The sequence below is a fragment of the Pelodiscus sinensis genome, chromosome 2, assembly GCF_049634645.1.
Source record: "Pelodiscus sinensis isolate JC-2024 chromosome 2, ASM4963464v1, whole genome shotgun sequence".
NCBI classification, from domain to species: Eukaryota; Metazoa; Chordata; order Testudines; family Trionychidae; genus Pelodiscus; species Pelodiscus sinensis.
The window spans coordinates 220673185-220701155 of NC_134712.1; the positions used below are offsets into that span (position 1 = coordinate 220673185).

The window sequence follows — 27971 nt, forward strand, 5'->3', positions numbered from 1 at the left end:
CCTGGGATGGAAGTTTCCCCCTGCTATACCCAGCTTAGCATAGCATGTGACTCTGCAAGCCTAAACAACAGCTGGGCTTGATCAGCTTTAAACCATGAACTGGGAAACTACTGAGCAGTGAAAAAGTTTGACCTCAGTCTCAGCCCATGAGAGTGATAAGAATGGCGTTGAGCCAGGTACGTGAACACCCAGTAAACTGTAGAATAACTAGTGTAGGAAGCCCCATGCCTATTGAGTCTCAACAGGGACCTAGACCTCAAAGGGTGTCCTGAATCCCCCTAGCTAGAGCCATGTCCACTGCGGCCAGGTGCGAGGTTACTGGAACGGGACTCCCCGCAGACCTGAAAGAGCGCAAGCATTTCCAAGTGCCTGTTCCTCTTTTATGCATTGCTTTGCCTATGCTGACTTGTATTACTTTGCTGTAGCTATGTAACCATTTGGCAGTATTGAGCCTGTAATAGTAGACACGTAGTGAGGTTAATAAAAACAACTATCTATCCCTAATCAACTCTGTCTTGAAGCGAATCCACAACCCTGTTGGGCCCTGGCCCTGTGTCTTGATACTTCTCAGTGACAGAGAGCAACTACTGTATGCGCAATCAGCTGTAAAGAAGGCATAGATATACTCTGCAGTAGTGAAAGAATTATTGTACAGTTCATCTCCTTATATTTGAGATAATTTGTCTGTCTGTGAGTGTGTCTGTCTGTTCAAGAACTCCTCCTAAGCAGAAAGTGTTAGGACCACCAAATTTGGTGTGAAGCTTCCTCTTAACATATCTTAAAGCAAGATAAGGGTTTGGTTTTGCTAGGACAATGGGATGTGCCTGGAATGTGATTGATTTTCATAACATGGAAAGGGAAGGCTCTGCTAGCAGGGATAACTATACTGTATAATGACAACAGGGGGGGCAGTACGGGACCAGAGATGGGGACTGGGACAACCATAACCCCATTGGGGCAACAGGTGTTAGGGGTGGAGAAAGGGATAGCTATCTACTATATATTTGAGAGAGTTTGTCTGTTTAGGGTGACTGTCTGTGTGTCTGTCCCCCAGCCAGGGGGACATGCACCTCTTCCCTAGCTGTCCCCACTGCAGCTGTGGTGGTCATGAACAGGCACTTCTCACTTGGCGCCAAGGTGCTGCAATGAGAGGGCTGGGGTTCTCCTCTCTCCCTGGGGCAGCCTGCATACTGAACCTCTCATTCCCAGCACCATTCCAGAGCTATAATTTAAATGAAGAAAAACAAAAATTATTTGAGTTAAGGATCCGAGGAATGCCAGGTACATCATCTAGTATGGTATAAACATTGTAATTGCCCAAGTATCATTTCAAAAACATCTAAAAGTCATATTTGAAAACATAAATCCATTTTTGCTAAATGCTTTAAAGTATTGCATTACTTGGCTTTTGTCTTTCAGTTAGCAATAAAACTTCATTTGATAGCCTGTCCTTCTAAGAAAGAAAGAAAGACACCAGCTTGAAGCGAAACAGTGATTAAGAGAGCACAACAGGGTTCCTTTTGCACTAGACAGAAGCCTTTCATATCTCTGAAATACTTCAGAGCTCTGTCATTTTTTTTTATGAGCACACACAAAATGCCCTAGAGCAGTCCATATCACTTTGGGGCTGTCTTTGCGTCATTTTGTGATTCCTGTGTCCCCGTGAGGAAAACAACTGGGAGTATTTGTCACAGATTCTGACTTTGAGAAATGTTGTTTTGGTGCTTAACTCACTTTGACCGCAGATAGAGCTTGATTTTGTTTTCACTTTCTCTGTTTGTTTCATGTGACTGTTGTAGAATTCAGTTTGTTGATATGAAGGATGATGTACTTGGTGTTCAGCTTCAAAAGAAACTGTATTCGAAGATAAAAAAAATCTTACTTTTGAACTTCAATCCATTTACTCTTATAGTCTGGGTAGCTAGCTGCTGTTAATAGGTCCTGCAATTTACTCTTTAATTACTTTTGTCTCAGCAATGCCTTTAGTTCTCATATTAAGGATCTTTGCCACTCTATATCTTTCTTTCTCTCTCTCTCTCTCCTTCCAAGATAAGCATAGCTGCCTTTTATGTCTTTGCCCTTAGTGGCTTTCTTTACTACGTTTTTGTCTTTTCTCTTTACTCCCAAAAATCCTGATTTTGGAGCATCCCCTGCCAAAGTTTAAACTATTTTTTCTTTTTCTTCACAGCCTCTGAAACATTCTCATTCTGCCACCAAAACTCATTGGGGGAACAAGGCTCTTGCTTTTATTCTTATACTTACTTCTTTGCACATTCTTAAATTTGCTTTCTATATGATTCTACCCTTGATTTGTATTTTATTTTAACCCTTCTAAAGAGATGTTGTTCAATACTTTCAGTTTAACCTACTTGTTAACTTAGTTAAGCTTCCTCCAGCTGGTTTTTCAGAAGTGCTGTGGACTATTTTGTTCTCATGAGTCATGGATGATACCTATCCATAGTCAAGAACCAGCATTCTGTGTTGAGATGCAACACTTTCTGTTAAACTGTCCTTACCATTTTTTAATATTCTTTTGCTCATGTCAATTTATCAGGAAATAATCTATCTTCACCTTCATATTATCACTGATAGGTAATTAAATGTTCTTCCTTCTTAGTGAAAATTTATTATTGACTATTAAACTGTATGTCTGGACAAACTGTCTGTACCCTGCTTTATTCCTATGTCCAGGCCTCTGGCTGCCATGATACTATTATTCTTTCCCCCACTCCACTTGTGACGATTAAAGGTTGGCTCTAGTGATTTCTTTCTTTCTTTCTTTTTCTTCCACAGTGTGCCTGTCCCTACCCCTGCCTCTCCCCCCCCCCCCCCCCCCCCGAGATCCTCTGTTTCTTGTTTGTCACATTCCACTTGTGATGCATATGTTAAAAATTCTAACATTATTAGAGGGCAATTTTTCAAGAGTGTATTGTTGTGGAATGTATGCATCCTACTCAGACACGCATCCTATATAAAGCAACTGATCTCTTGTTACCCAGCATGCCCCACTAAGCAGGAGAGTCTCAATATTGGAGCATGTAACTAAGCCATTGTCACTCCTCTGTGAACACCCTGCTTCACATCCTGGCCGGTGATGTCGCACCTAGTGCAAGCAGCACTGGTGAATGAATATATTGCCACAGAAAGAACAATTTTCAGATGAGATGCTTCTCAGAAAAAAAAATCTGTGGCTATTGGGAATGGTGCTAGCGATTCAATGGCTGGTGTGCTTCATTTTTATTATTACTGAAACAATGGCCTGACATGGCTCTTACAGGACAAATGTCAGTGAAATAGGCACAGTTCCTAAAATACCTATCTACTGACCACTCTGTGGTCCGGAGTGCTGCAGTTATGCCTCAACTCCTCATCCTCTCTGGGGCTCCTATTGCATTCCCACCCAAATTATGACCTCTGCCAGTGAATTGCAGAGAGCGGAAAGCTACAGCCTACACAGTGTGGCTGAATACCTCTTTGAGATTTAACAAGTTCCTACAGAGCGTATGTGGACACACAGCTGTCTGCAACTGAGGAAAAACAGGAGAGTTGAAGAAAATCTTTTCTGAACTCCTATCTTGCTTGAACCAGAGTCATTTATATATTGACAGATCTAGGGTAACATCTTTGATTCTTGCTGTTTGTGTGCCTTAGCCACCAAATGCTTGCTCTGGCCATGAACATCTTTGAAATCCATATTGCTGGGCTTTTGTGCCCGCAGAAGAAATTCTCTGCTAGCAGTCAATATAATTTGTTAAGTGTAGGGTTTATGTCAGAGTCAATGCATATCATCAAATTAAACATGCTCTTCTGTATGACACATGGACTGGGTAAAATTCCCTGCTGCTTCTGAACTGGAAGAGAACCTTATTTGAAATGATTTCTAGCTTGCATCTGTAAAATGCTTTATCTAGCTGTCCCTGCAGAAGACTGTGAAGGTCATCCACGGAGAGAAACATTATTGATGGACACGCTAATAGTGTTTTGATGTTTTTTGTGCAGATCTGAGCTTGTAGAAAACTGTGCTGACAATCTGGGCAAGTAAACTAAATTCTTGACGTAAATAGTGTGCTGTGATGCCTGCTATATATTCCAACTTAACTTTATAGGCTGCCAAGACACTGTAACATTATAGATAAGTTTCAGTTCTAATGCAACTTTTCAGTGGCTTATGTCCGGCCCATTCTAATTTGTTCTAGCCTGAAACTTAGTGAATAAGGTCTTTTCCTGTGAGTAATATTTTCTGACCAGACTTTTAAAATAATCATTTTCTTTAAAAAAGTTGGACACTCATGTTTGAAAAATGTGTAACAAAACGTGAAAAAAAAGCATTTACAAGTTACCTACACCTTTTTGCACTTTTATACTTCAGATTTAATTTAAATAACAGAAATTGGCAGCTCAAAATAGGGTTTAATCATTATTGCTACTTTGAAAGCAAATTAAAATGACAGCTTGTGCCCAGACTAAAAATTCCTACTTTGTTTAAACAGAAATGGTATTAAAAGAATTAAATATCCATGGGATGTATTCTATTGGTTTAGCTGAATAATCTTGGTCTAGTCTACTTATACTATAGGTTTCATTTTTGCATTATTTCAGCATGAATTGAAAAACATCATTTTTGGGACACCAATGCAGAGTGCCTGGATTTAGAACAGGAAAAAAAAACACTCAAGGGGTTATGTGTCATTCTATATAATGCTCAAGAGATTGAGAAGCCTTAGTTGTGACATGGCTTACTTCTGTGACAGGCCTTTCTGGATGGAGAGCACTTCACAGCACTTTTGTTCAGCCTTTCCTGAGCCCCCTGATTCTTTCCAGGCTTTGCTATCCATCACAGGAATGTGTCCATCTGATTGTAGTTAGACAACAGGCTACTGAAAGCTTTGTCTTTTCAGAAGGTTACAAAGGTAGGGTAAAAATCATTGGCCCTGCTATATTCCACATGGGTTTGTAGCAAACTTCAAGAAGAGCAAGATGCCTCCATCCCAGCATCTGACTATGTCACAGGGACTGCTCTGATAGATAATCTTCTCTTAGGAACCAATGAAGCTCAGGTGTTCGGGCTGCTATTCTCATATTTATCAACTGCTTTCAAAGCCGTTGATCATTAGCTGTGGTTGACATGTCTGTAAACTGTAGCAGCAGCTGGCTTTCAGTGGTAACTTGTAAATTCAAAGGGATGACATGTTTATGGCTACTGACGGACACACAATTCCAAGGTTTCTGAGCAACGGATGAGTCATAAAATTAAGGTATTCAGTACAAATTGCAATTGTAGTTCCCAACATGTATTTTATGATGGTATTTTAATGCCCTGCATGAATTCTAATTATGGGAATTTGCATCCTCCCTGATGTGTCAGAATTCTTCTTGCAACTTATCCAAAATTGTGTTGCTGAACATTCATCAACAGCTGCCATGTTTCCAAGGCCAGACAGGACCAGTATGATCAAGTCTGACCTGCTGCATAAACCAGTCCACAGAACTTCACCAAACTAATTCCTAGAGAATATACTTTAAAAAATCTAATCTTGATTTTGAAAATGTCATGGCTGTGGAATATTCCACAAACCTCGATAAATTGTTGGCCCCAGTCAGTACCCTTTCCTGAGCCCCCTGCCCTGATCCCTGCACCTCTCACCTGTCTTCACTTCTGCACTCACACCTCCTTCCCCCTGCCCTGAGGCCCTCAGACCCTCTGCCCTAAGCCCTAAGTCACCCCTGCCTCTCCTTACACCTCAATCCTCACTCTAGCCTTCATTTTGAAAAAATACTGTCCTTGAAAATAAATCATTTACGATTTTCATTTATTTTTAAATAATCTTCAGTTAAAGACCCAATCAATACTTGGTACATCTGCTAGATTTTTATAAAAATGTTGCTACTAAGTCAAATGATTTACAGAAGACCATGTTCATTACATCCACGCTATTACCTTTTATCAATCAAATATTTACTCTAAGGAAAAAAGATGCCAAATTAGAGTGACTGGATCTGTTTTTCATAAATCAATGTTTATTGGGGATTAATGAAGTTATCCTTCTATAATTCTTTCTTAATTGGGTCTTCATTGAGTATAAGCTGATCCATTAATTTGCTCACAACTGATGTCAGACTGACAGGACCGTAATTATCCAGGTCATTTTACGTATCCTTTTTAAATATTATGACAATATTAGTTTTCTTTTAGTCCTCTGGAATTTTCTTAGTGTTCTGAGACATTTTGAAATCATCATTAATGGTCCTGCAAGCTCATTTGCCAACTCTTTTAAAACTCTTGGATTCAAATTTTCTGGACCTTTTGATTTTAAAATGTCCAGCATTAGTAGCTGGTATTTGACATCCTACCAAAACACTAGTGAACTGGAATAAGTGTTGTTATATGATATGATTACATCATAATTTTCTCTAAAATAAAAAAAACAGACATATTGGTCTCTGGGACAATGCTATTATGCAGTCTTTGCAAGAAACTGCTGCAGAATTCTTCATGAGGGGGCAAAAGGAAGAAGGAGGGTTTGTTCTGAAGCAGAAGATATTACCTACCGTGATTCCCACATGAATTTTCAATAGGAAATACACTTTTATCTAATGGAAGCATGTTGTATAGATTTATGTCTCATCTTCTACTTCTGGCTCCATGTCATCTGCCTTAGAGCCATGATTCTGAAAAGAAGCTTCACTGGGCTTTGAGGACCAGGACAAACAATACAATATGGTTGCTGTTCTTCCACTCATGGTGTGTGTTCACCATTTACTACTTGTCCAACTAAGACTGGAGCTTGGGACTGTACAGATACATAGTACTAAGTCTCAAAGAGCTTAGCTTACAACCTAAATAGGTCTCTCAGACAGAGGATAAGAGAAATGAAATGTTTATCCCCATTTTTCAGGTAGGAAGCTGAAGCACAGAAATTAAGTCATTTGACTAAATCACAGAGAAATCTATGGGTAAGGTAGAACTTGTACCTTGTCCAGAACTTTAACCACAAGACACTTTCTCATCTCTCCTTGCCACAATTAATTATCCTCTATACCTTGCAGTAAAGATAGCGTATAATCCAATATTTCCTGCTTAAATGGACATTTGGGGTTGTATCTCATTGTGAAATATTACTTTGGGAAGATCTGTTGTGTCATTTAGCCCTAATTGTATGGCAAAACTACACTTGGATATAGAGTATTTTTCTTCTTCATACTTCCTATGGCATTTTTATAAATCTGACTAGCCTTTAGTCAGAAGCAACTAAATTCTTTGCTTTCCATGAGCTCACAGTTCTATTGTAATTTTACAATAGGGTCTGAAAAATTGGTTGAAAATTACTGTTGACAAAATGGAAGTAAAAATGTAATATTTGTAGGAATAATAAATTAAGGTTTAGAAAATGCTACTAAATTAATGTAAATTTAATTTACATTAAAATTAATTACATTTAATATATTTAAGTTAATTTAAGGCATCTCTCATGTTGGAGAATTTAGTATACACAGTTCACAGAGCTTCTTGGGGAAAATGGTTTTTATGTTAGTATAACGCATGCACTTAAGAAACTAACACTTCTCAGAGCCAAGTCACTAGTCAGTGGGTTCAAGAGACTGAGGCTACCCAAATGAATGTCAGTGAGGCCATCCGGCAGTTAGTTAGACCTGCTTGTCATGGCTATGTTCACCTAGATGGAGTAAAGAGTACCTAATAGATACTGTTTCTCAAGTGACATGCATATGTGAAACTTTCTATTATGAGCATTTATCTCATCAAAAGTTACAGTTAGTTAGCAGTGTACTTCAGATAGAAGGGGCTGGATGGTAATTGGTTCCATACCTGGGATATATAACTTTGAAGATACGATTTCCAAAGTTCATCTGTGGGAGTGACAAACAACATGAGGTACTAGCCTTGGTATGTCCAGATCAACGTATGAATCAACAAGTGTCAGCACTCATACTCACCAATGTGTTGAAACATCCTGTGGAAGACTAAGAAAATATGGGGTCCTGAATTCTTAAGGAAGATTTCATTACCAGATGAGTGGGCTGAAACTTATAATCAATTTTTATTCAGTCAAAGGTTACAAAAAGAAGCTGATGAAGAGATTGAAGTGGTCTTAAGAGAAAGAAGGTCAGTGCAAATTCCACCTGGCACATCCAAAACAATGCCAGGAATTCTGAAATTTGCTATGGGTAAATTAGAGACTGCTGTAATGCTGGAAGATCCAAGTGCAGCACTTGCATCTGGTGGGCTAGTAGTTCCCTCTCAATTTGTTCAAGTCACTGGCTCCAATATGAGAATAGGAGTACAGGTCAAAAACCGAACAAAGAAGGATGTTATATTGAAACCTAACACCGTCTTTGCAAAGGAACAAGCAGTAGAGTGGATAAAGCCAGGGCCAACTCAGATTTCAGCAGCTACAACTAAAGAGAGAGACAGTATCATACTGCAACTTGACTTTGAAGGATCCCCTCTTAGTGCTGCGGAGAAGAGAATTGCTGAAATTATTAGTAAAGAAGCTTTATAAGACTTTTGCTGTTCATGACCTAGACTTTGGAAGAGTTTCAGGAGTGACACACTGAATTGAGCTTACAAATAATGTACCTTTTAAAGAAAGAACTAGAAGGGTTTCACCTTCAGATTTTGAAGATCTAGGTCAACATCTATGTGAGTTGGTGGAAACCTGTAGCCCATATGCATCACCTATGGTGCTGGTGCGTAAGAAGACCGGCGCTCTTAGGATAGTGGTGGATTATAGGAAATTGAACAGCATTACCAGAAAGGATGCCTATCCATTACTGAGGATAGAAGAAACTTTTGCTTTATTTGCAGGATCAAAATGGTTTTCTGTATTGGATCTAAAGAGTGGATACTACCAAGTCCCAGTGGAGCCTAGTGACTGTCCAAAGACCGCCTTCACTACGCCATTTGGTAACTGGCAATTCAAGATGATGCCTCAAGGGTTGACTAACACTCCAGCTACCTTACAGTGAATGATGGAACGTTTTATGTCTGGTTTGAATCTAACAGAAGTTGTGGCATTCTTGGATGACTTAATATTTTCAGCCACTTTGGAAGAACATGAGGAACATCTCCTAAAAGTTTTGAAAAGACTTCAGGAATATGGTTTAAATATTGCACCATCAAAGTGCAAATTATTTCAAAATTCAGTGAAATATCTGGGTCATATTATTTCTCAAGATGGGATCTGTCCAGATAAAGAGAAAACTGATGCTATCATCAGTTGGCAAGTTCCAACTACCCTCAGAGAACTTCGTAGATTCTTAGGATTTGCGGGTTATTACCAAAGATTTGTAGAGAAGTATTCTATCATTGAAAAACCTTTGAATTCTTTTCTTGCTAGTGCTCCTAAAGTAAGTAGATGGAACAGAAGACAGTCACTTGAGAGCAGATGGGATGCAGTTTGTCAAGAGGCCTTGGAAACCTCTCAACAAAAATTGATTACTGCTCCAGTCCTTGGGTTTGCTAATTGGAAGCTACCATATATTCTTCATACAGATGCCAGTACTACTGGGTTAGGTGCAGCTTTGTATCAAATACAGGATATAAAGGCATGAATTATTGCTTATGCCAGTAGGGGATTGAGCAATAGTGAATGTAATTATCCAGTTCACAAGTTAGAATTTCTAGCCTTGAAGTGGTGTGGTTTGTGATAAGTTCCATGATTTCTTGGAGCTCAATTTAAAGTAATGACAGATAACAACCATCTTACTTACACCCTGAAGACTGCAAAATTGGATGCAACTGGCCATAGATGGGTGGCAGCCTTGTCCTTATATAATTTTGACATCGTTTATAAATCCGACAAAGCTAATGTTGATGCTGATGGTCTTTCTTAGCAGCCACATGATATCCCAGGGATAGATGAAGATGACATAGCACAGACAGAAATAATTGTTTAAATGTTCTCTTGAATTCAATCTAGTTCAGATGAATGGGATGAGTGGGATAAAGAGATCTGCAAAGCTGTTATGAGAGTTCATGTAGTACTCCACACATCTCATGAGAGAAATTTGGAAGCCAGAGGAGAAAGATTAGTAATTGTTGCTCCAAATTTTGTAGAAACCTTGCCTAGTACTGCAGAAAGCCTACCACCAGAGTTTCAGCATCCAGATCCTTGGCCAGGAAGTCTAAGTCCTTCAGATTCAGTTTCTATTGATTGGAAAGTCTTACAGCAACGTGACAGATATATATCCCATGTGATTCACTTCCTTGAGGCAGGATATAGACCCAAGCAAGAGGAGGAAAAGAAAGAAGAATATGAGACACTGTTATATTTATGGGAATGGCCCAAGCTTTTCCTTTCAAATGGGGTCTTGTTTCGGAAAGTCCAGAGGAGAGGAGAGGATATAGACCAGCTAGTAATCTCCTACACACATCAGGATTGAGCATTAGAATGTATCCATGATGGGTCATCTTGGGACTTAAAGAACTCTGGAATTAGCTACAGACTGATTTTATTGGCCTAGAATGACCAAGGTAGTAGAAAGGAAATGTCAAGAGTGTGAGCGCTGTATTAGAAGAAAAGCTCGAGTGGAAAAAGCTGCTGAGCTAGTGAACATTAAAGTATATGCTTCTATGGAACTGGTATGCATAGACTTTTTAATATTAAAGCTAGATGCTTCGGACATTAAGAATATTCTTGTGGTAACTGATCACTTCACTAAATATGCTCAGGCTTATCCAACGAAAGATCAGCCAGTCAAAACTGTAGCAAGTGTGCTCTGGGAGAATTTTATCTTTCACTGTGGGTTTCCTCGATGAATTCACAGTGATCAGAGTTCCAACTTTTAATCAGAATTGATTATTGAGTTAAGTAATATTGCTGGAGTAAAATCACATACAACTCCTTATCACCCAAGAGGGAATCCAGTGGAGAGGTTTAACCGTACTTTACTACATATGTTAAGTACTCTAGAAAAGCCTAAGAAAACCAACTGGAGGAAGTATGTCAAACCATAGTTCATGCATATAACTGTACCAGAATGATACAACAGGACATGCCCCATATTTTTTGATGTTTGGGAGGCAACCCATACTACGTATTGATTAGTGTTTTGGGATTAAAGCCAGAAGGCAAGAAATAACTCATCAGGAATATGTAAGAGATTTATGATGTAGGCTTCGTTATGCATATGACCTAGCTGCTAAAGAAAGTGAAAAAAGCCAATTAGCCAACAAATTATGATGGGATGCCAAAGTAATTATGTCAACCATAGAACCAGGAGATAGAGTTCTAGTACACAACCTGAGTCTTAGAGGAAAGCAGAAGCTTGCAGATAGATGGGAGTCAGTAATACATGTGGTACTAGAGCAGATAAAAGACAATATCCCTGTTTATAAGGTACAGACAGAATCTAGAGATGTTCCCATTCAAATTCTTCATTAGGACATGTCAAGACCATGTGGATATATTTCTGCTCGTGAATCAATAGAAGACAATCAGTTGGAGACCCCTGTGAGTAGCAGAACTAGACAGAAAATTACTGAAGTGGTCACTCAGATGGAGAACGAAGATGAATCCATACTTGATTTGATCTAGGAGTCCGATCTTAACCCTCTGGTAAGAGAGTTTGATCCAAACTGAAGTGGAAGAGACACAATATGGGGAAAATTCACCAGATATGGTCTCCACAAAAGACAGTGTGAATCCTTCTGTTGCTCCAACCACTGCCGAAGCACCAGTGGAACCTCGCAGAACTGGTAGAATTAGAACTCGTCCTGTTAAGTACAATGATTATGTTCTTGACTTCCCCACTATTCTAAAAACAACAGACTCAGTTGATACAAGCCTATCGTACATACCTGTCCTCATTACTTGCCTGTGCAGAATAACAGAAGCAGGATATTTTGGATTGTGACTCAGGTGCACTGCCAGGATGGCAGTGATTTAAGCAGGGGAGAATGTAACCCATGCACTTAATAGGAAGCTCTTTAAGAGACCCCTGTGGGAGTGAGTTGAGTGTTACTGTTGCTGGGCTGATTCAGCACTCCACCCAGAAGCTTCTGGAATTGGGTCCAGTAGTTTGGGGTCAGACTTCATGAGTAAGCAGGTAGGGCAGATGCTTTTCTATGTCCAGTGTGAGCTGGATGAAGTTAAGCCAGAAGCAGAGAACTGGCTGCTGTTCCTCACTCTGCAGCAGGGTTTCTTTAAGTCTGTTCACTTGTGAGCTAACTAACTAGTAATCAGTGAGCTGGCTGCCTAGCAGTGACCATAGCAGAGGAACAGTCTGCCAGGACTCCAACTGACGATTCCTTACAAGCAAGTGGGGAGAGACTTAAAACTCAGCATATGGTGCAGATTTGATGTCAGAGGCACAAACTGAGACTTTGGTGAACCAAATCTAAGCTCTTGGGACCTTTCAGTCTTTTCTTACTGTGTCTGTGTGGACTGAACTGTTCAAATTTCACTTTTAGTTTTCTCTTTACTTATGTTTATTGTAATTATAGATATTATTTGTGGGGTATAAAATAGCTGTGTTCTGTTGTAAGAATTAGATTATTTGTGTCTTCATAAAGTTTTATAAAGTTATTTAATTAAATTCATTCTTTTGGAACTTGAATGTAGTGAGGCTGACACTGTGCCATCCTTGCTGAAATTCCTTACAGACTAATCTCTGGGTCTCCAGTACTGCAGTGGAAGTGGTGGTTTCTTTAAAACTGGAGAAGGGCAGTGAAGTCTAGCCCACTCAAGATTACAATAGCCCTTACTCCAGAAGAGTCCAAGCCACAATGTTTTGAATCCAGACCCAAATTTTCCAATAAGTACATCTATTCAGCTGTGCAGTTTGGGTAGTTCATCCAGTCTTCATAACAGCTCAACTTAACAGTTCCCAGTTAACTGCCAGAGATATTTTTAATTTTTAAATTAGTTAAGAAATATATTGCAGTGTTGTTGTAGCCATGCTGGTTCTAAGGTATTAGCAAGACAAAATGGATGAGAGAGTATCTTTTACTGGACCAATTCTATTAGTGAAAGAGATAGGATTTTGATCTTATACAGGGCTGATGGAAGAGCTATTACCTCAACTACCTTATCTTTTAAAGAAAATATATGGTATTTTGAAAACCTGGGTTCTATTTCTGTTTCTATTAAGTCACTTGAGTCCCTGATACCCTTAAGAATATCACTTAAACATTCTGTGTCTCAATTTCCTAATCTGTAAAACTGCTTAATTTTTTATTTTATTATTATTAATTATTATTATTTACTTATTATTGTTCATTACAAATTTTGAGATCTTTGGATTTAAGGGCCAATACTATTCATAGGTTCTTATGGTATAGTATATGAAGAGTTGCCTCAGTCAGTGCTATATTTTAGTATCCCGGTAATTGAACTCCCTTTGAATTATATGCTGTAAGGATCTGAGTTACATCTCATGTATTTTTGAATATCTCCTGTTCATATGCTCTGTGGGAGTAGGATTTAATTTTGCTTTCTCATTTTGGCTTCTAGGAGAGCTTGTGGGTCTGCTACTGACTATCGGATGTTAGCCATCTGAAGCCGTGCTATCCATGTTTTGAGAGGCATACAGAATCAACAAACTCTCTTAAAAATGTTGGGTTTAGACCTTTACACACCTGAAGTTGTTTTGCCCAGAACTGTAGCTGATGATGAATCCCACTTCAGTCATGTTTGAAGGAGCTATATAACAAATTACAGGGAGTACAGTCAAAGCACATTCTCCTGTGTGTATCACTGAACAGCTTGAGGCATGGGGAGAAAAAATAATCTCAAACTTGTAGGAATGCATTTTAAATGTGGTGCTTTGGGTTATCAGCACAGCTCCTATTAATGCTAATTGGAGTTATGTGGCCAGTTCACTGAGCCACTTGATGAACATTTACATCCGTATCTTAAGCCTGACAGATCTCTGAGGACTGAATCCAAGAGCTCTCTGGTCTTGGCTCATTCTTTGGGTGTCATGCTGCAACTTATTCATTCATTCATTCCCATTCACACGTCTCTGCTATTTTACCCAGATTGAAGAGTGATTGAAAAGTTGTTCTGGTAAAATGAATCTTCATTTTAAGTAGTTTAAGATGAATCCCCATGCAGCCTGCACGTTTCCTGCAATTGGTTTCTCTGGCACACACTGAAAAATCTCACACAGTTAAATGACTTGCAACACTTCTGAAAGCTATGCACTGTATGAAAGTAGCATAGTGATAATTTCAGGCAATTTCCAAGTTCTAGCACATATTGAGATCAGGTTTAATCCTTTGCCCTGTACTCTTTATAACAGTTTCTAGCAAATTGAATTGCATGCACAGGTATCACACAACAAATAAATTAGGAAAAGAGTGTTGCTGATGTGGAAATGAATTCCTATCCACCAAACATTGCATCCTGAGAGCTTTGAGTACCACCAATATAGCAGTCTAGGCAGGCACAAGACATTATTAAGAGAGAGTGGGATTGAATAACATCTGTTGGAAGCAGTAAATCAGCAAAGCGATAGTGTATAATGGATAAACAAATCAAAGAGGTCATGCTTTGATTTAATTAAAGTATTGATTTAAGTGTCCTGTTGGTTTCAGTTGGAGAGAGTCCTAGAGAATGCCCAGCACTCTCTGATTTTGTGTGTTGGAATAAGGACTGTATTGAATCTCACCTTGTTTGTGACTACAAACCAGACTGCAAGGACCTGTCAGATGAAGCTGATTGCAGTAAGTACATCTTTATATATTAACATAAACTCAAATTAAAAATTTAATCTTAAATACTGTATACTGGTTTAGATGGATTTGAACAGCTGCTCAGGAGGAGGGAATATTAGCATGCTGCCTTCTTTCTGCCTCTCCCATCACACAAAGTTTTACATGTTCATATGCAGTGCACATGGAGTCCTTACCTCTCTCTCCATCCTGCCTCCAATGCCATTTTTGCAGACACTTTCCAGACTAGAACTATTTTTAAGTGGAAGAGGACAGAATGGTTTAAGCCATTTATTTAATCCTGGCTATCAGTCTGTTTCCTAATCTTGAATCTATAGGGCCAAATTCTGCTATGGTGCACATGTGAAATTACCACAGAAATCACTCTTGATACATAGAGGAAAGATAATGCATCAACTGTATCTTAAACAACAAATATAGATTTTGCCCTCACGTATGGTGGCCTTATGGTCATGTTAGACAAGGCTCAAAGAACAGATTGCCACAATGTGAAATCCTATATATAGGAATTATGGATGCCACAAAAAGTGTTCACTGAGAATCTGTATTGTGCTCAAAGGTACAAATAATGTCATTCTGGAAAATATATTAATAGAATCATAGGGGTGGAAGAGACCTCAGAAGGTCATTGAACCCAACACCCTGCCCAAAGAAGGACCAACCCCAAATAAATAATCCCAGCCATGGTTTTGTCAAGACAGGATATAAAAACCTCTATGGATGGACATTTCACCACCTCCTGAGGTAATCCATTCCAGTGTTTCGCGACCCTTTTAGTAAAATAGTTTTTCCTAATATCCAACCTAGAGTTCCCCCACTGCAACTTGAGAAACTGCGCCTCATTCTGTCATCTCTCAGATTTAATGCATCCAAGAGTTCTGAGGGAGTTGGCGCAAATGTCATTGTGGAGCCTTTGGCCATTATCTTTGAAAACTCGTGGAGATTGGGAGAGATCCCGAATGATTGGAAAAAAGGCAAATGTAGTGCCCATCTTTAAAAAAGGGAAGGACAATCCAGGGAACTACAGACCAGTCAGCCATACCTCAGTCCCCAGAAAAATCATGGAGGGGTTCCTCAAGGAATCCATTTTGAAGCAGTTGGAAGAGGGGAAAGTGATCAGGAATAGTCAACATGGATTCATGAAGGGCAAGTCATGCCTGAACAATCTGATTAGCTTCTATGATGAGGTAACTGGCTCTGTGGATATGGGAAATTCAGTGGATGTGATATACCTTGACTTTAGCAAAGCTTTTGATACGGTCTCCTACAATATTCTTGCCCGCAAGTTAAGGGAATATGGATTGGATACGTCGATTGTAAGAGGGATAGAAAGCTGGCTACATTGTCGGGCCCAACAGGTAGTAATCAATGGCTCTATGTCAGGTTGGCGGTCAGTTTCTAGTGGAGGATCTGATCTTGGACTGGTTTTGTCCAACATCTTTATTAATGACCTGAATGAGGGGATGGATTGCATACTCAGCAAATTTGCGAATGACACTAACAGTACGTCTACACTCACAGCCTAATTTGAACTAAGGCTGCAAATGTAGGCATTCAGAACTGCAAAAAAAGCCCAGGAATTAAATATCGCATGCTTGATTTGCATGTTCCCAGGCGGGCACCATTTTTTTTTTAAACTTACAAGCCCGAACTAACTGCCCGTGTCTACATGCGGCAGGTAAATGGGCATTTGAAATAAAGCCTTATTCCGAACTACCTGTTATTCCTCCTACAATGAGGTTTAACAGGTAGTTTGGAATAAGGCTTTATTTTGAACGACCGTTTCCCTGCCACTTGTAGATGTGGGCAGTTAGTTCGGGCTTGTAAGTTTAAAAAATGGTGACCGGCTGGGAACTTGCAAATCAAGCGCGGGATATTTAAATCCTGGGCTTCATTTGCAATTCCGAATGCCTACATTTGCAGCCTTGGTTCAAATTAGGCTGTAAGTGTAGACATACCCTCTATTAGGGGGAGAGGTAGATATGCTGAAGGGCAGGGATAGGGTCCAGAGTGACCTGGACAGATTAGAGGATTGGGCCAAAAGAAATCTGATGAGGTTCAACAAGGACAAGTGTAGACAGAAGAATCCCAAGCATTGTTACAGGCTGGGGACTGAATGGCTAAGTAGCAATTCTTCAGAAAAGGACCTGGGGATTACAGTGGATGAGAAGCTGGATTTAAATCAACAGTGCGCCCTTGTAGCTAAGAAGGCTAATGGCATATTAGGGTGAATTAGGAGGAGTATTGCCCGCAGATCCCGAGAAGTGATTATTCCACTTTATTCAGCTCTGGTGAGGCCACATCTGGAATATTGTGTCCAGTTCTGGGGCCCCCACTATAGAAAGGATATGGATACATTGTAGAGGGTCCAGCAGAGGGCAAGAAAAATGATTAGGGGGCTGGAGCACATGACCTATGAGGAGAGACTAAGGGATTTGGGTTTGTTTAGTCTGTAGAAGAGAAGAGTGAGGGGGGATTTGATAGCAGCCTTCAGCTTACTGAAGCGAGGTTCCAAAGAGGATGGAGAAAAGCTGGTCACAGTAGTGACGGATGGCAGAGCAAGGAGCAATGGTCTCAACTTACAGTGGGAGAGGTCTAGGTTGGATATGAGGAAAAACTGTTTCACTAGGAGGGTGGTGAAGCACTGGAATGGGTTACCTAGGGAGGTGGTGGAATCTCCATCCCTTGAGGTTTTTAAGTCTCGGCTTGACAAAGCCCTGACTGGGTTGATTTAGTTGGGATTGGTCCTGCCTTCAGCAGAGAGCTGGACGTGATGACCTCCTGAAGTCTCTTCCAGCTCCATGATTCTATGATTCTCTCTACTGAGAACAGACTGTCTCCATCCTCTTTGGAAACTCCAGGTAGTTAAAGTCTGCTATCAAATCCTCCCTCACTCTTCTGTACATTAAATAAGCCCAAATCCCTCAGCCTCTCCTCATAAGTCATGTGCTCCAGCTCCCATATTATTTTTGTTGCCCTCTGCTGGACTTTCTCCAATGCTTCGACATCCTTTCTATAATGGGACCTCCAGAATAGGACACAGTACTCCAGATGTGACCTTACCAGTACTGAATAGAAGGGAATAATCACTTTTCGAGATCTGCTGGCAGTGCTCCTCCTAATGCACCCTAATATGCCGTTAGCCTTCTTGGCCACAAGGGCACACCGTTGACTCATATCCAGCTTCTCATCCACTCTAATCCCCATGTTCTTTTCTGCTGAACTGTTACTTAGCTTGTCAGTCCCCAGCCTATATCAATGCTTGGGATTCTTCCATCCCAAGTGCAGGAGTCTACACTTGTTCTTGTTGAACCTCTTAACATTTTTTGGCCCAATGCTCCAATTTGTCTAAGTCACTCTGGACCCTATTCCTGCCCTCCAACATATCTACCTCTCCCCCTAGCTTTGTCATATGATAGAAAAGCATATTATCATTAAAATATTAAACAGTACTGTAGCTCTCCTTCCCCTCTATTTTTAAGGAAACTGTATTCATATATGAAGTATAGGTCCTAAAGCAGTGTCCTTACTCATTCACTTTTGCCCTCCTTTTAGTTCTGTGATGTCTATGCACTCTTGACCTCTTTTGGCCAGATTCAGAACTGAAGAAAATCTAAACTGAACTTCACCACCTCTAAAAGGATAACCAGTTCAAGTAGATAAATGGATTTGTAAAGAATTGTTCATATTTTGTAGCATTACATTAATATTTCTTCAGCAGTGAGGCAATGTAACTACAAAATACTTTGTAAACTATCCAGAAAAAAATTACACTCTGACTCTCTCTAGAATGCAAACTGCTTTGTAATGATACTGAGAAAAATAATGAAGATCTCAATTTACTGTGTAAATGCTATTGGTTTCTGTAAGTGTTCTCCAGAGAAAATTTGTGATACCATCGGCTTTCTTTTCGTAGACAATGAATGGGAGCATTTAATGCCATAAATCAGTCTGGGGGTGTGTCTACATAGCACCCTAAACTCAAAATAAGATATGCAAGTTACTCTATGCAAATGGCCAGGGCTTGACAAATCACTGAATCTACTCATCGGCGGTGAGCGCATGTGCAATGAGGGTCTTGCGCATGCGCAGTGCAGGGCTAGCGAGTAGGTTTCGCTGCCGTTTGTCAAGCCCTGCAAATTGCAAATCTTATTTTGAAACTATTTTGAAATAGCTTGTTTTGAAATTTGGAGTGTCTACACAGTGCCAGATTTCAAAATAATATGCTATTTCAAGCTATTCCTTATTCCTTTTGCAACAAGGGTTACCGGGATGGTGAAATAGGATGCATGTTATTTCTAAAAATATTTTGAAATAATGGGTGGCTTGTATAGATGCGGTGTGGCTGTTTTGTGATACATCTGGTATCCTGAAGTAGCCATGTAGACATACCCTAAGTCACAAACCAAAAGTTTGTTATGATGTGTAAAAGCTATTCTTGGGAAAATATTATCTTCAGTGAATCTTAAACAAATAAGTCAAAACTGTCTTTTGCATCATGGATTTACTATGGATGGAAAGGGCATGGGGAACATCTTTCTCCCCTCTGTCCAGAAACAGATCAGTGTTGAACATTGAGTGCTAAAGTGCGTGCTAGGATGCCCTGTCCAGCATACCACATGCCAAGGGCTGGTGGTGTTTGTATTTGAGACTGAGATAGTGGTGATCCCTGGCTATGTATACAGTGTAAACTGAAAAAACAACAGATAGTCTGGTAGCATTTTATAGACTAACAAAAGCCCACTTTTTCAGATGACCCGAGTATTGGATGTCTAGGACCAAAATAAATAGGGGAGATGGCGGGAGGTGCGGGGTTGGAAGAAAGGAAGATTGGGAGGGTGGGACAAGAAAAGGCAGTGGGTAAAATATATATCAAGGGAAAGCCGAGTCTATAAGTACCTAAAGACTAGATAGTCAAAGGGGGCAGATAAGAATCATTAATTAGCAAACAACTAAGAGTCAGGAAACACTTAAAAACTTATGAAACATCTAGATGGTATCATGAGATTCTTGGATTCTGTGGTGCAGACTAAGCACTAGATGGGGACATAAACTATTCTTTTATGAAGAAGAGCAAAATATTCTCCATCTTGCTTTCATCCTGCAGCTTCTGTGAGCCCTGCTTACACAGGGTTGCTCTTGATCACTCCTCACCCCCAACATAATGCCGCTCCAAATAGCAAAGGTCAGATTTTCTCAGACTGCACTAGGAAAAAGTCTCTTCACCTTCAGCCTGGACATGGGGACCTTCCACATCCCTCCTCCTGTCACCTTTGGATATTTGAAACTTTGGGCTTCAATTTTCCTTTTTTCTCTCAGCTCATGTTTGGGCTTGATCCCCCACTTTGTTCCACCAGTTTTACACCAATGTAACTATGGAAGACACAGGCCCACTTTTGCTGTTGTGTAAATCTGCAGTAATTCCTTTGAAGCATTTCTCTGGATTTACAATAGAATTTGGCCCACTAGTAATTATATCCACAAGATATTGGTGTAACAGAGTACTGTGCTGGATCCTTTAAAAAAAAAAATCGCAGGAGTTGCTTTTTGAATACTTCCTTCATTCCAGTCAGGCAATCTTGCACAATTTTCATTTTCTTTCAAAGCCCATTGGCAGTACTGATGTGAAAATCACACATGAAAACCATTTCAGTTTTCATGAGCTGTAGTCAATTATACACCCAGATCTGATTAATAGCAGGTCTCAACATTGATGAACCATCTAGTGCAGTGCTTGAATTATTGAAATAAAAGCAATTTTGCAGACAAATGGACCAGTCCTTTTCTCATAACTCCTAAATAGAGTCTGTTTACATCAAAAAGAAGAAATACCTAGCAGGTGCAGACATGCAGGTGACTTCATCAACCCTGCAAATGCTGTTCATAAATATTTATTATTAAGTGCTTTCTGAAGCACTGGTAAGATATTAGTGCTGAATTCCTGCTGTCAGGTAATGTATTATAAATAGTGTAATAAAATCAAAATTCATTTGGTCTTTGATCTGTTTTGAACTGTACAAGACACAAGTGCTTTCTCTTGAGATTGCGTAGCCACATTTTTTGCACTGCCTGCTTGTCTATTTCACTTAGTAAAGCTCAGCTGTCCTTTGTAGTGCAGTGCAGTGTATAGTACGGCCCAGTATAGTGTGTTCCATGTGTTTATATTTCTGTTTTTCTTTAATGGTTCCCAAAAGACACCAGTTCACATGCTATGTATTATTCACTGTCTCAAAATCATCAGCATTTGAGCTATTTATAGCAGATCAGATCTTTACAAAAAAAATCTTGTAAAACAGCATTGAGCATCATTTATAGGTTTGTATATTTGCACTATAATAAAGAGAATTCCTTTAGTTTCTCATTTTAAAAGGTACTTCTATAATGGCAGCAAGTTTAATTTTGCAAATAAAACATTGTTGGGGCATCCTATTAAAATAATTGAATGCCAAACACATCAGAAACAGTCCCATCTGCTTAAATAAATAATTGAACATTAAACATGTCAGAAATGGTCCCATCTGCTTAATTTTTTCTTTTCAAGGAGATAAGATGTGCACTTTGTAATTGCAAAGCAGATTAATGTACAGTCCAAGAGTGTAAAAGATGATATGCAGTTTTTGTGGCATATGGGTGCTTGCCTACACTGTCTAGCTATGGGGGTGTAAATTGCTGTACACACAAAGATAAAAGGTGGGTTGGCCTTGAGATTAAGGCACATGACTAGATTATAAGAAGTCTGGATTTGAGCTCTAACCCTGTCCTAGTTGTCTTGTGTGACTTCAGGCAAATAATTTAATCTTGCCTGCATCAATGCATGTTAATGTGCCATTAGAGGAGAAATCTGTAGTGCTGAATGAGGGCATTTTCTTGGTGTAATCTCTTTGTTTGCAGACTGTACACAAATACTGTTTCCTGAAATGACCATGAACTGCATGCTGGCAGTTTTCAGCCAATGTACCCCTGCCTCCTTTCCAAGAAGTGCTGACTTAAGCTATATCCATACTAGCACTTTAGGAATTCTGTTATACTGTGTAGACAAAGGTGTTCCTAGTGTACAGGAAACTACATTGGCAAAACTGCTCTTTGTACCAGTATATTAAAACCACACCCTTCTTCCTACTCTGCCTGCTGGAGAAACACGCTATATTTGTAAAAGCTCAACTTTCCTGGTATAAGTGCGTCTACACTAGGGGCTTCTGCTGGCACAACTATGTTGGTTAGAGACCACATTGCTTCACTCTCCTGACCAATATAGCTATGCCGACAGAAGCTCCTAGTATAGATACAGCCTCTGTCCTCATCCCTCTCCTGGAATCTCACAATTTAAACACACCATTTCTTGTTCCTCCCTAACTCCCTCAGCTTTTCTCCTGTGAACCCCGTGTGTATATAGCTGCTCATGTGGGACCATTTGGCTTTGAAAGATGAGCCTAGGCTCTCAACATCCTGTTCTTTAGCTGCTTTGAAGTCCAAAGGATCATCAGAAGAGGTTTGCCTGCCCAAACCAAGGTTGGCTTATCCTCAATGAGTGGATATAATGAGAGTTTCACCCTGAGCTTTTATACATCAGTTACTTGTAACATTAATGACATTAGTATCTGTTGCCATAACAACAATATTACATTGTTCTTGCTTTTTGCATCTTGGTGCTAATTCTGAAATAGATGACAAGTAGTGTTGAAAATAGCATCCCTTTCGGGGAAAAAGTAAGAAGGCAAATACTAAAATAGTGAGAAGATATGTGTGTCTTTCATCAATCAATCAATCAATCAATCAGTTTTTCCCAATGTAATGAACTCTAGGATGGATCTGTGCATTCGTTCTTTACTCCGGTGCAACCAGAGTCAAAACTACCAGATAGCCTCTCTGATTAGGGGATGTATTGTGCTTCTGGTGAATTGTCAAAAGGGATACAGAATTGTCCTCTACACAGTTGTGACTTGAACATCAATCTATCTTTGAGTCATATGAACCATTTCCACAGATTTGAAAAGAAGAAATTATTGAAAACATCTTGTTTTATCTCTCACTGTAAAACATCTAAAGAAAAACATTGTGTTGACATATCACCTAAAATATATTGAATTAAATTCTAAATATCTAGAGCTAGCTGATTTAAAGGAACACTATCAAAGTAGGCAATGGTAGCTCAATATGAGACCATATACACCTTAGTTCCAAAATTATGTAATTGCTACACTACCGAGAGAAGAGGGTAGGTGCAATTTCTAACGAAATGCATCTTTGCTTAAAAAATTAATAAACGAACATTATTGGTATCATGATAGTATCCAGATGATTCAATCACCGCAGTGTTAAGTGTTGTACAAACACATGCTAAGAGGCAGTCCCTACCACAAAATACTTACAGATAGACAAGAAGGACCAAAGTTGGGAGAAAGGGAGTCATATTAATTCCATTACTAATGGTGAATGGAGCACAGAGAGTTAAAGTCCTGCACCAAAGCCCATTAAAATCAATGGAAAGATTCCTATTGACTTCAAGCAAATTTGAAGTGGCCCCAAGTCCCTTGCCCTAGATGACACAGGAAGTGTGTGGTATAGTTGGACATTAAACACAGAACTCCTGAATCCTAATCCACTATCTATACCACCAAAATATAAAGCTATTTTTCACTTATAAAGCTAAGTTCATAGGCCATCATGCAGAAATGCCTGTATATGGGCATGTGAAACCTTGAGCATAGGAGCGCAATCCAGTTTTTGCATTTCCTTTAGCTATCTCCTCCACTCCACTGAGTGCAAACAGCCCCATACTCAGTCATATCTCCCTAATGTCCTCAGCATTGCCCATAGCCATACACCAGTGACATTAAATAGATCCAAAGGGTGGAAGGCATAATCAGAATGAATATTATATATCTCTAATAAAGAGACCACTTTGTCTCTTGGGCCGGCATTATATCAAGATATGCAATATATGTACACCAAAATGTGGAAATGTACAGTAAGTAAAGTTCTCTGCTCAACATATGTAAATTTGCCTCTGGGGCATCTGGTATTGGCCACTGTTGGCAGACAGCATACTGGGCTAGACGGACCTTTGTTTGACCCAGTATGGCCATTTTTATGTTATTATATTTGGTTAGTTTAACAGAATCCTTGCTGTCGGTACGTGAGGTATTTTTATCATCATATTTTAAATATACCAATAGAATATATATGGATACTATATATTAAGAATGAATTTACTTTTTATTGAATTTTCAGGCCCATATACCAGTGTCCCTGGAAGCTGTAATTTTGAAGCAGGAGACCAAGATTGGACTATTGCATGTGGATTAACTCAAGAATCTGCTGATGATTTTGACTGGAGTATTGGCAGCAAGGTAGTCACAGGGCAAAGTGGTCCTGGTGATGACCATACACCAGGTAATATTAAGTTCCTCACATCAGTTTGGGACAAAAAAATTGTCACTCTTAGTTCTGAAAATCATCAAGCCATCCACAGAGAAAATTGAATATTCTGCAGAATTAGTCCCACTGTACACAGCAGGCCTGCTTAGTTGACATGAGATCAATTCAATGTATTGTGCCAGAAGATAGTGGTTTTCACTCCATACTTCTGTGTAGCTAATTGGAAAATGCCGATAAAAATGTTCCGTTCTTTTCAGGTAAGGAACAATGGGGGGGGGGGGAAGACATCATAAATGGCTGTGCTAAAGTGGGCCAGATGAATGTATTGAATCTTACGCAGTCATAGTAACCACTGGTGGTGTCTGAATGCAATTAAAAATAAACTGCCTAAAAGAGGCCTGTTATCTGCCATTTTAATCATTGGTTGAGTCAGCAACAGTGTAATTTTACAGATTGCTCTTTTCAAAGTGACCTTGATGATATCGTTCCTGATACTCTCTTAAGGTTTGATGCATTTGTTTAGTCATCTCTAGACAATGAGCTTCTAAATCAAATGTAAGGATACTTATTAGTCATGACCGTTGGTAAGAAACAAACTTATTAACAGACATAGTGGATAAAATAAACCTACTTTCCATGTGGAAGCATCTAGAAAACTCTTATTAATTAAAGCAATATTTTTAAATCTACTCATTTAGACCTACAAAAGATTTAGATACCAAAAAGAGAATAATTAGTGACAACCATAGCTCCTTCTCTGTTGGACTTTTCTATAGATACTGCCTTATACATTTCTGACTAAGTGTCATCATTTTGTTGTAATTCTGGTGCATTTTTCATATTCGGCCAGGTTCTTCTTTCAATTGAACTGACATGAATTCAGAATAATGCCATTGACCTAAATGGCTTATTTTGTATTTTCTGTGTAATGAAGCTGTAAACACACTTCTATAGAAATTGATCTTCCACAGCATCTAATTAACATGGTTACAAACAAAAATTATTCTGAAATTTGGCTTTCAAAACTCAGAATGGATTGTGTTTGAAACAGCAAACCCTCTTCTTAAATGAACAAAATGGCCGGGTAGGTAGTGAGCTGAGACCTCTGCTATTGTACTCACCTACTTTACTGATATCTTGTCTTTCTCTTTTCCCTGTTTATGCCTCATCCACCCATTTCATTTTGTCATAATCTAAGATGAGCTCTTTGTGGTCTTTTGGACCATGCATGATGGGGTACTGACCCTGGATTTATGGCACTACATCAGGGGTGGGCAAAAGCCTCTTAAAAGGTCTCATCTGGCACACGTAGGGCTTTGATCTGGCCCATGAGGCAGTTCCAGGCCCCACCTCCTAGTGCATTACCTCAGAGCAGGAGAAGGGCACAAGCCCTTTTAACTGCTTCTATTTAAAGGGTCACATCTTTCCCCACGCCCTGCATAGCAGCCTCAGGGAAGGTGCAAGCCCTTTAAATAGGAAGAGTTGAAATGGCTCACGTCTCTGGCTCCCTAGAATTGTGCTAGAGGCATGGGGAGCTGTGAGCCCTTTTAAGTACTTCTCTTTAAAGGGCTGGTGCCTTCCCCGCACCTGTTAGGCAACATGTTGCCTAGTAGCCACAGGGAACATGAGAGCCCTTTAAATAGAAACAGCTGAAAGGGCTTGCAGCTCCTGGTGCCTCTAGTGTGTTGCCAGAGAGGCACAATCCCTTTCATCTGTTTCTATTTAAAGGGCTCTCGTGAGCAACGCTAGTCTGGAGAATAGAGTCTATTCCAGCATATCGGATGCTATTGTGTGATAGCTGGTGACAATGCTGGCTTTTCTGTGGTGACCACTGTATTTTAAAATGAATTTTTGTATGGAAGTGAAATGTTTGGAATAAGGTGATAGCAATTATTGACACCTTTTTACCATTATAGTTTGTCATTAGCTCCTGGGATCAAATCTTACCAATATATCAATGCCAAAACTCTCTTTTACTAAAGAGAGTAAGGGCATGCAGGGGCAGACTGGCAATCAAAATAGGCCTGGGAAATGGGTTGAAAACAGCCCACTTTTTCACATCAAATTTTTTTTTTAAATTTACCCTTTGACCACCATTAGCCATACCCCGACCCCTGTTAGCCACACCCCCGACTCCAATTAGCCAGGCCTCTGGAGGTAACACTTTCGGGGCAAGATGGACACATGACCAGAAGTAAAAGGACTTTTCCCACCATCCTTCTACCAATAGGGATTAGTTTGGCCCCCATCAACCCCCCCTCCCCATGCAAATATCCTGCAATTGCATTAACCCAATGTGTGTGACATTAACTTGGGGGTGAAGAGGCTGGGGGAAGTGTTCCCTCGGAGGCTATGTCTACGCTGACAGCTTCTTGCGCAAGAACATCTTGCGCAACGGTTCTTGTGCAAGACGTCTTGCACAAGGGAGAGTCCACACTGCCATGTGCGAGATGTGTTTTTGTGCAAGAGTATCCATGGCAGTGAGGATGCTCTCTTGCGCAAGAAAGCTCTGATGGCCATTTTAGCCATACGGCTTTCTTGTGCAAGAAACCGCTGCCACGCGTCCACACTGCCCTCTTGCGCAAGAGCTCCTGCACAAGTGAGCTTATACCTGTTAGAAAAGAGCGTTGCTCTTGCGCAAGAAACCCTCTCTTGCCATGACATACTGTAAATCTTGCACAAGAGCTAGCGGGCAGTGCGGACACTCTGCAGATTCTTGTGCAAGAAAGGCCATTGTTGCACAAGAACCCGCTAGTGTAGACATAGCCTAAGAGTTTCCTCCCATGAGCAGAATGAATTTTGTGTTGTGCACCAGTACTGAGTTCATATGGCTTGTTTGGATGTGCCACTGTGGCACCCAAGTTATTAATAAATATCTTATAAACCTCTAACTTTTCCCTGTGCTGCCATGTCTCCTCCCTTGCTCCATCAGCTCCCCTGGTGCCTGCTGCCCCCCAACCCCTAACCGTCCTCTGCTGTTCTGACTCGGACTCCTGCCCTTCTCACTGCCCTCAGCCCTCCTGAAACCTGCTCCCCCTCCACCAGCCCTTCTCTCCCCCCTGTGCCCGCTCCTCCAGTAGCCCCACTCTGATCATGTGAGCTACCCCTCCTCATCCCCTCTCCTAACACCTCCCTCTACACACCTGCCCTGCCTCTCTCCTCTGGTGCTGTTCCCTCCCCTGCAGGTGTCTGCCCTTCTGCTTCACCCCCAGAATCTCCTGGCACCTGCACCTTCCCTTACCTCTACACCCTCCTGGTGCCTCTCCTTTCCCTCACTACCCCTTGCCCCTTTGCCCTCTTTTTCCCTGATGCCCGCCCCCTCACCATGCTCTGCCCTCCGTTCCTCTCATGCCCCTGTTCCCTCACACATGACTTGCTCCATTGCCACCTTCCTCATGCCCACCCCTTCTTTCAAGCCTTATCCCAGCACCTCCCCCTCCAGCCCCCAATGCCCTTACCCTCTCCTCTCCCAGCATCATCCTGTCCCGCCTCCCACTGACACCTCCCCTCCTGCCCTTTTCCTCATTGTCTTTACTTGGCCCCCTGGCATTTGACTCTCCTCTACCCTGTCCCTTGGTGCCTTCTCCTTTCTTCTCTTGACCTGCCCTCTTCCCCACAGCACAAGCCCCTTCCTCTCCCACCCCTTCCTCCTATTTTTTCCTCCCTCCCCACCTACGTTTTGCCTTCCAGTTTGCAGGGCTGGAGTCTGTGATCGGGCCCCAGCTGCTTCTGGGGCTCCAGACCATGTGCCGGGCCTTGAGCTGGGCCGCATAGTGTAACTCTGGGCCGATTGCTTTTAAAGTCCCAGGCCGTGACATTACGCCACACCCAGGCATCTCCCCTCTCACCTGTTCCTCGGCCCTAACATAGCCGGCACGCAGTGCCAGGGAATTTAAAG

The 27971-nt window shown here is 40.6% G+C and overlaps 1 protein-coding gene across 1 annotated transcript in view; it reads left to right on the forward strand.

Annotated features, from left to right (window-relative positions):
• The window catches only part of MALRD1 (MAM and LDL receptor class A domain containing 1), a 439697-nt gene that overhangs the window by 296016 nt on the left and 115710 nt on the right, over positions 1-27971 (forward strand). Inside the window, exons 30-31 of the mRNA XM_075922485.1 lie at positions 14558-14686; positions 23927-24088. Of these exons, the coding sequence (XP_075778600.1) occupies positions 14558-14686; positions 23927-24088 (291 nt within the window). The remainder of the gene's footprint in view (positions 1-14557; positions 14687-23926; positions 24089-27971) is intronic.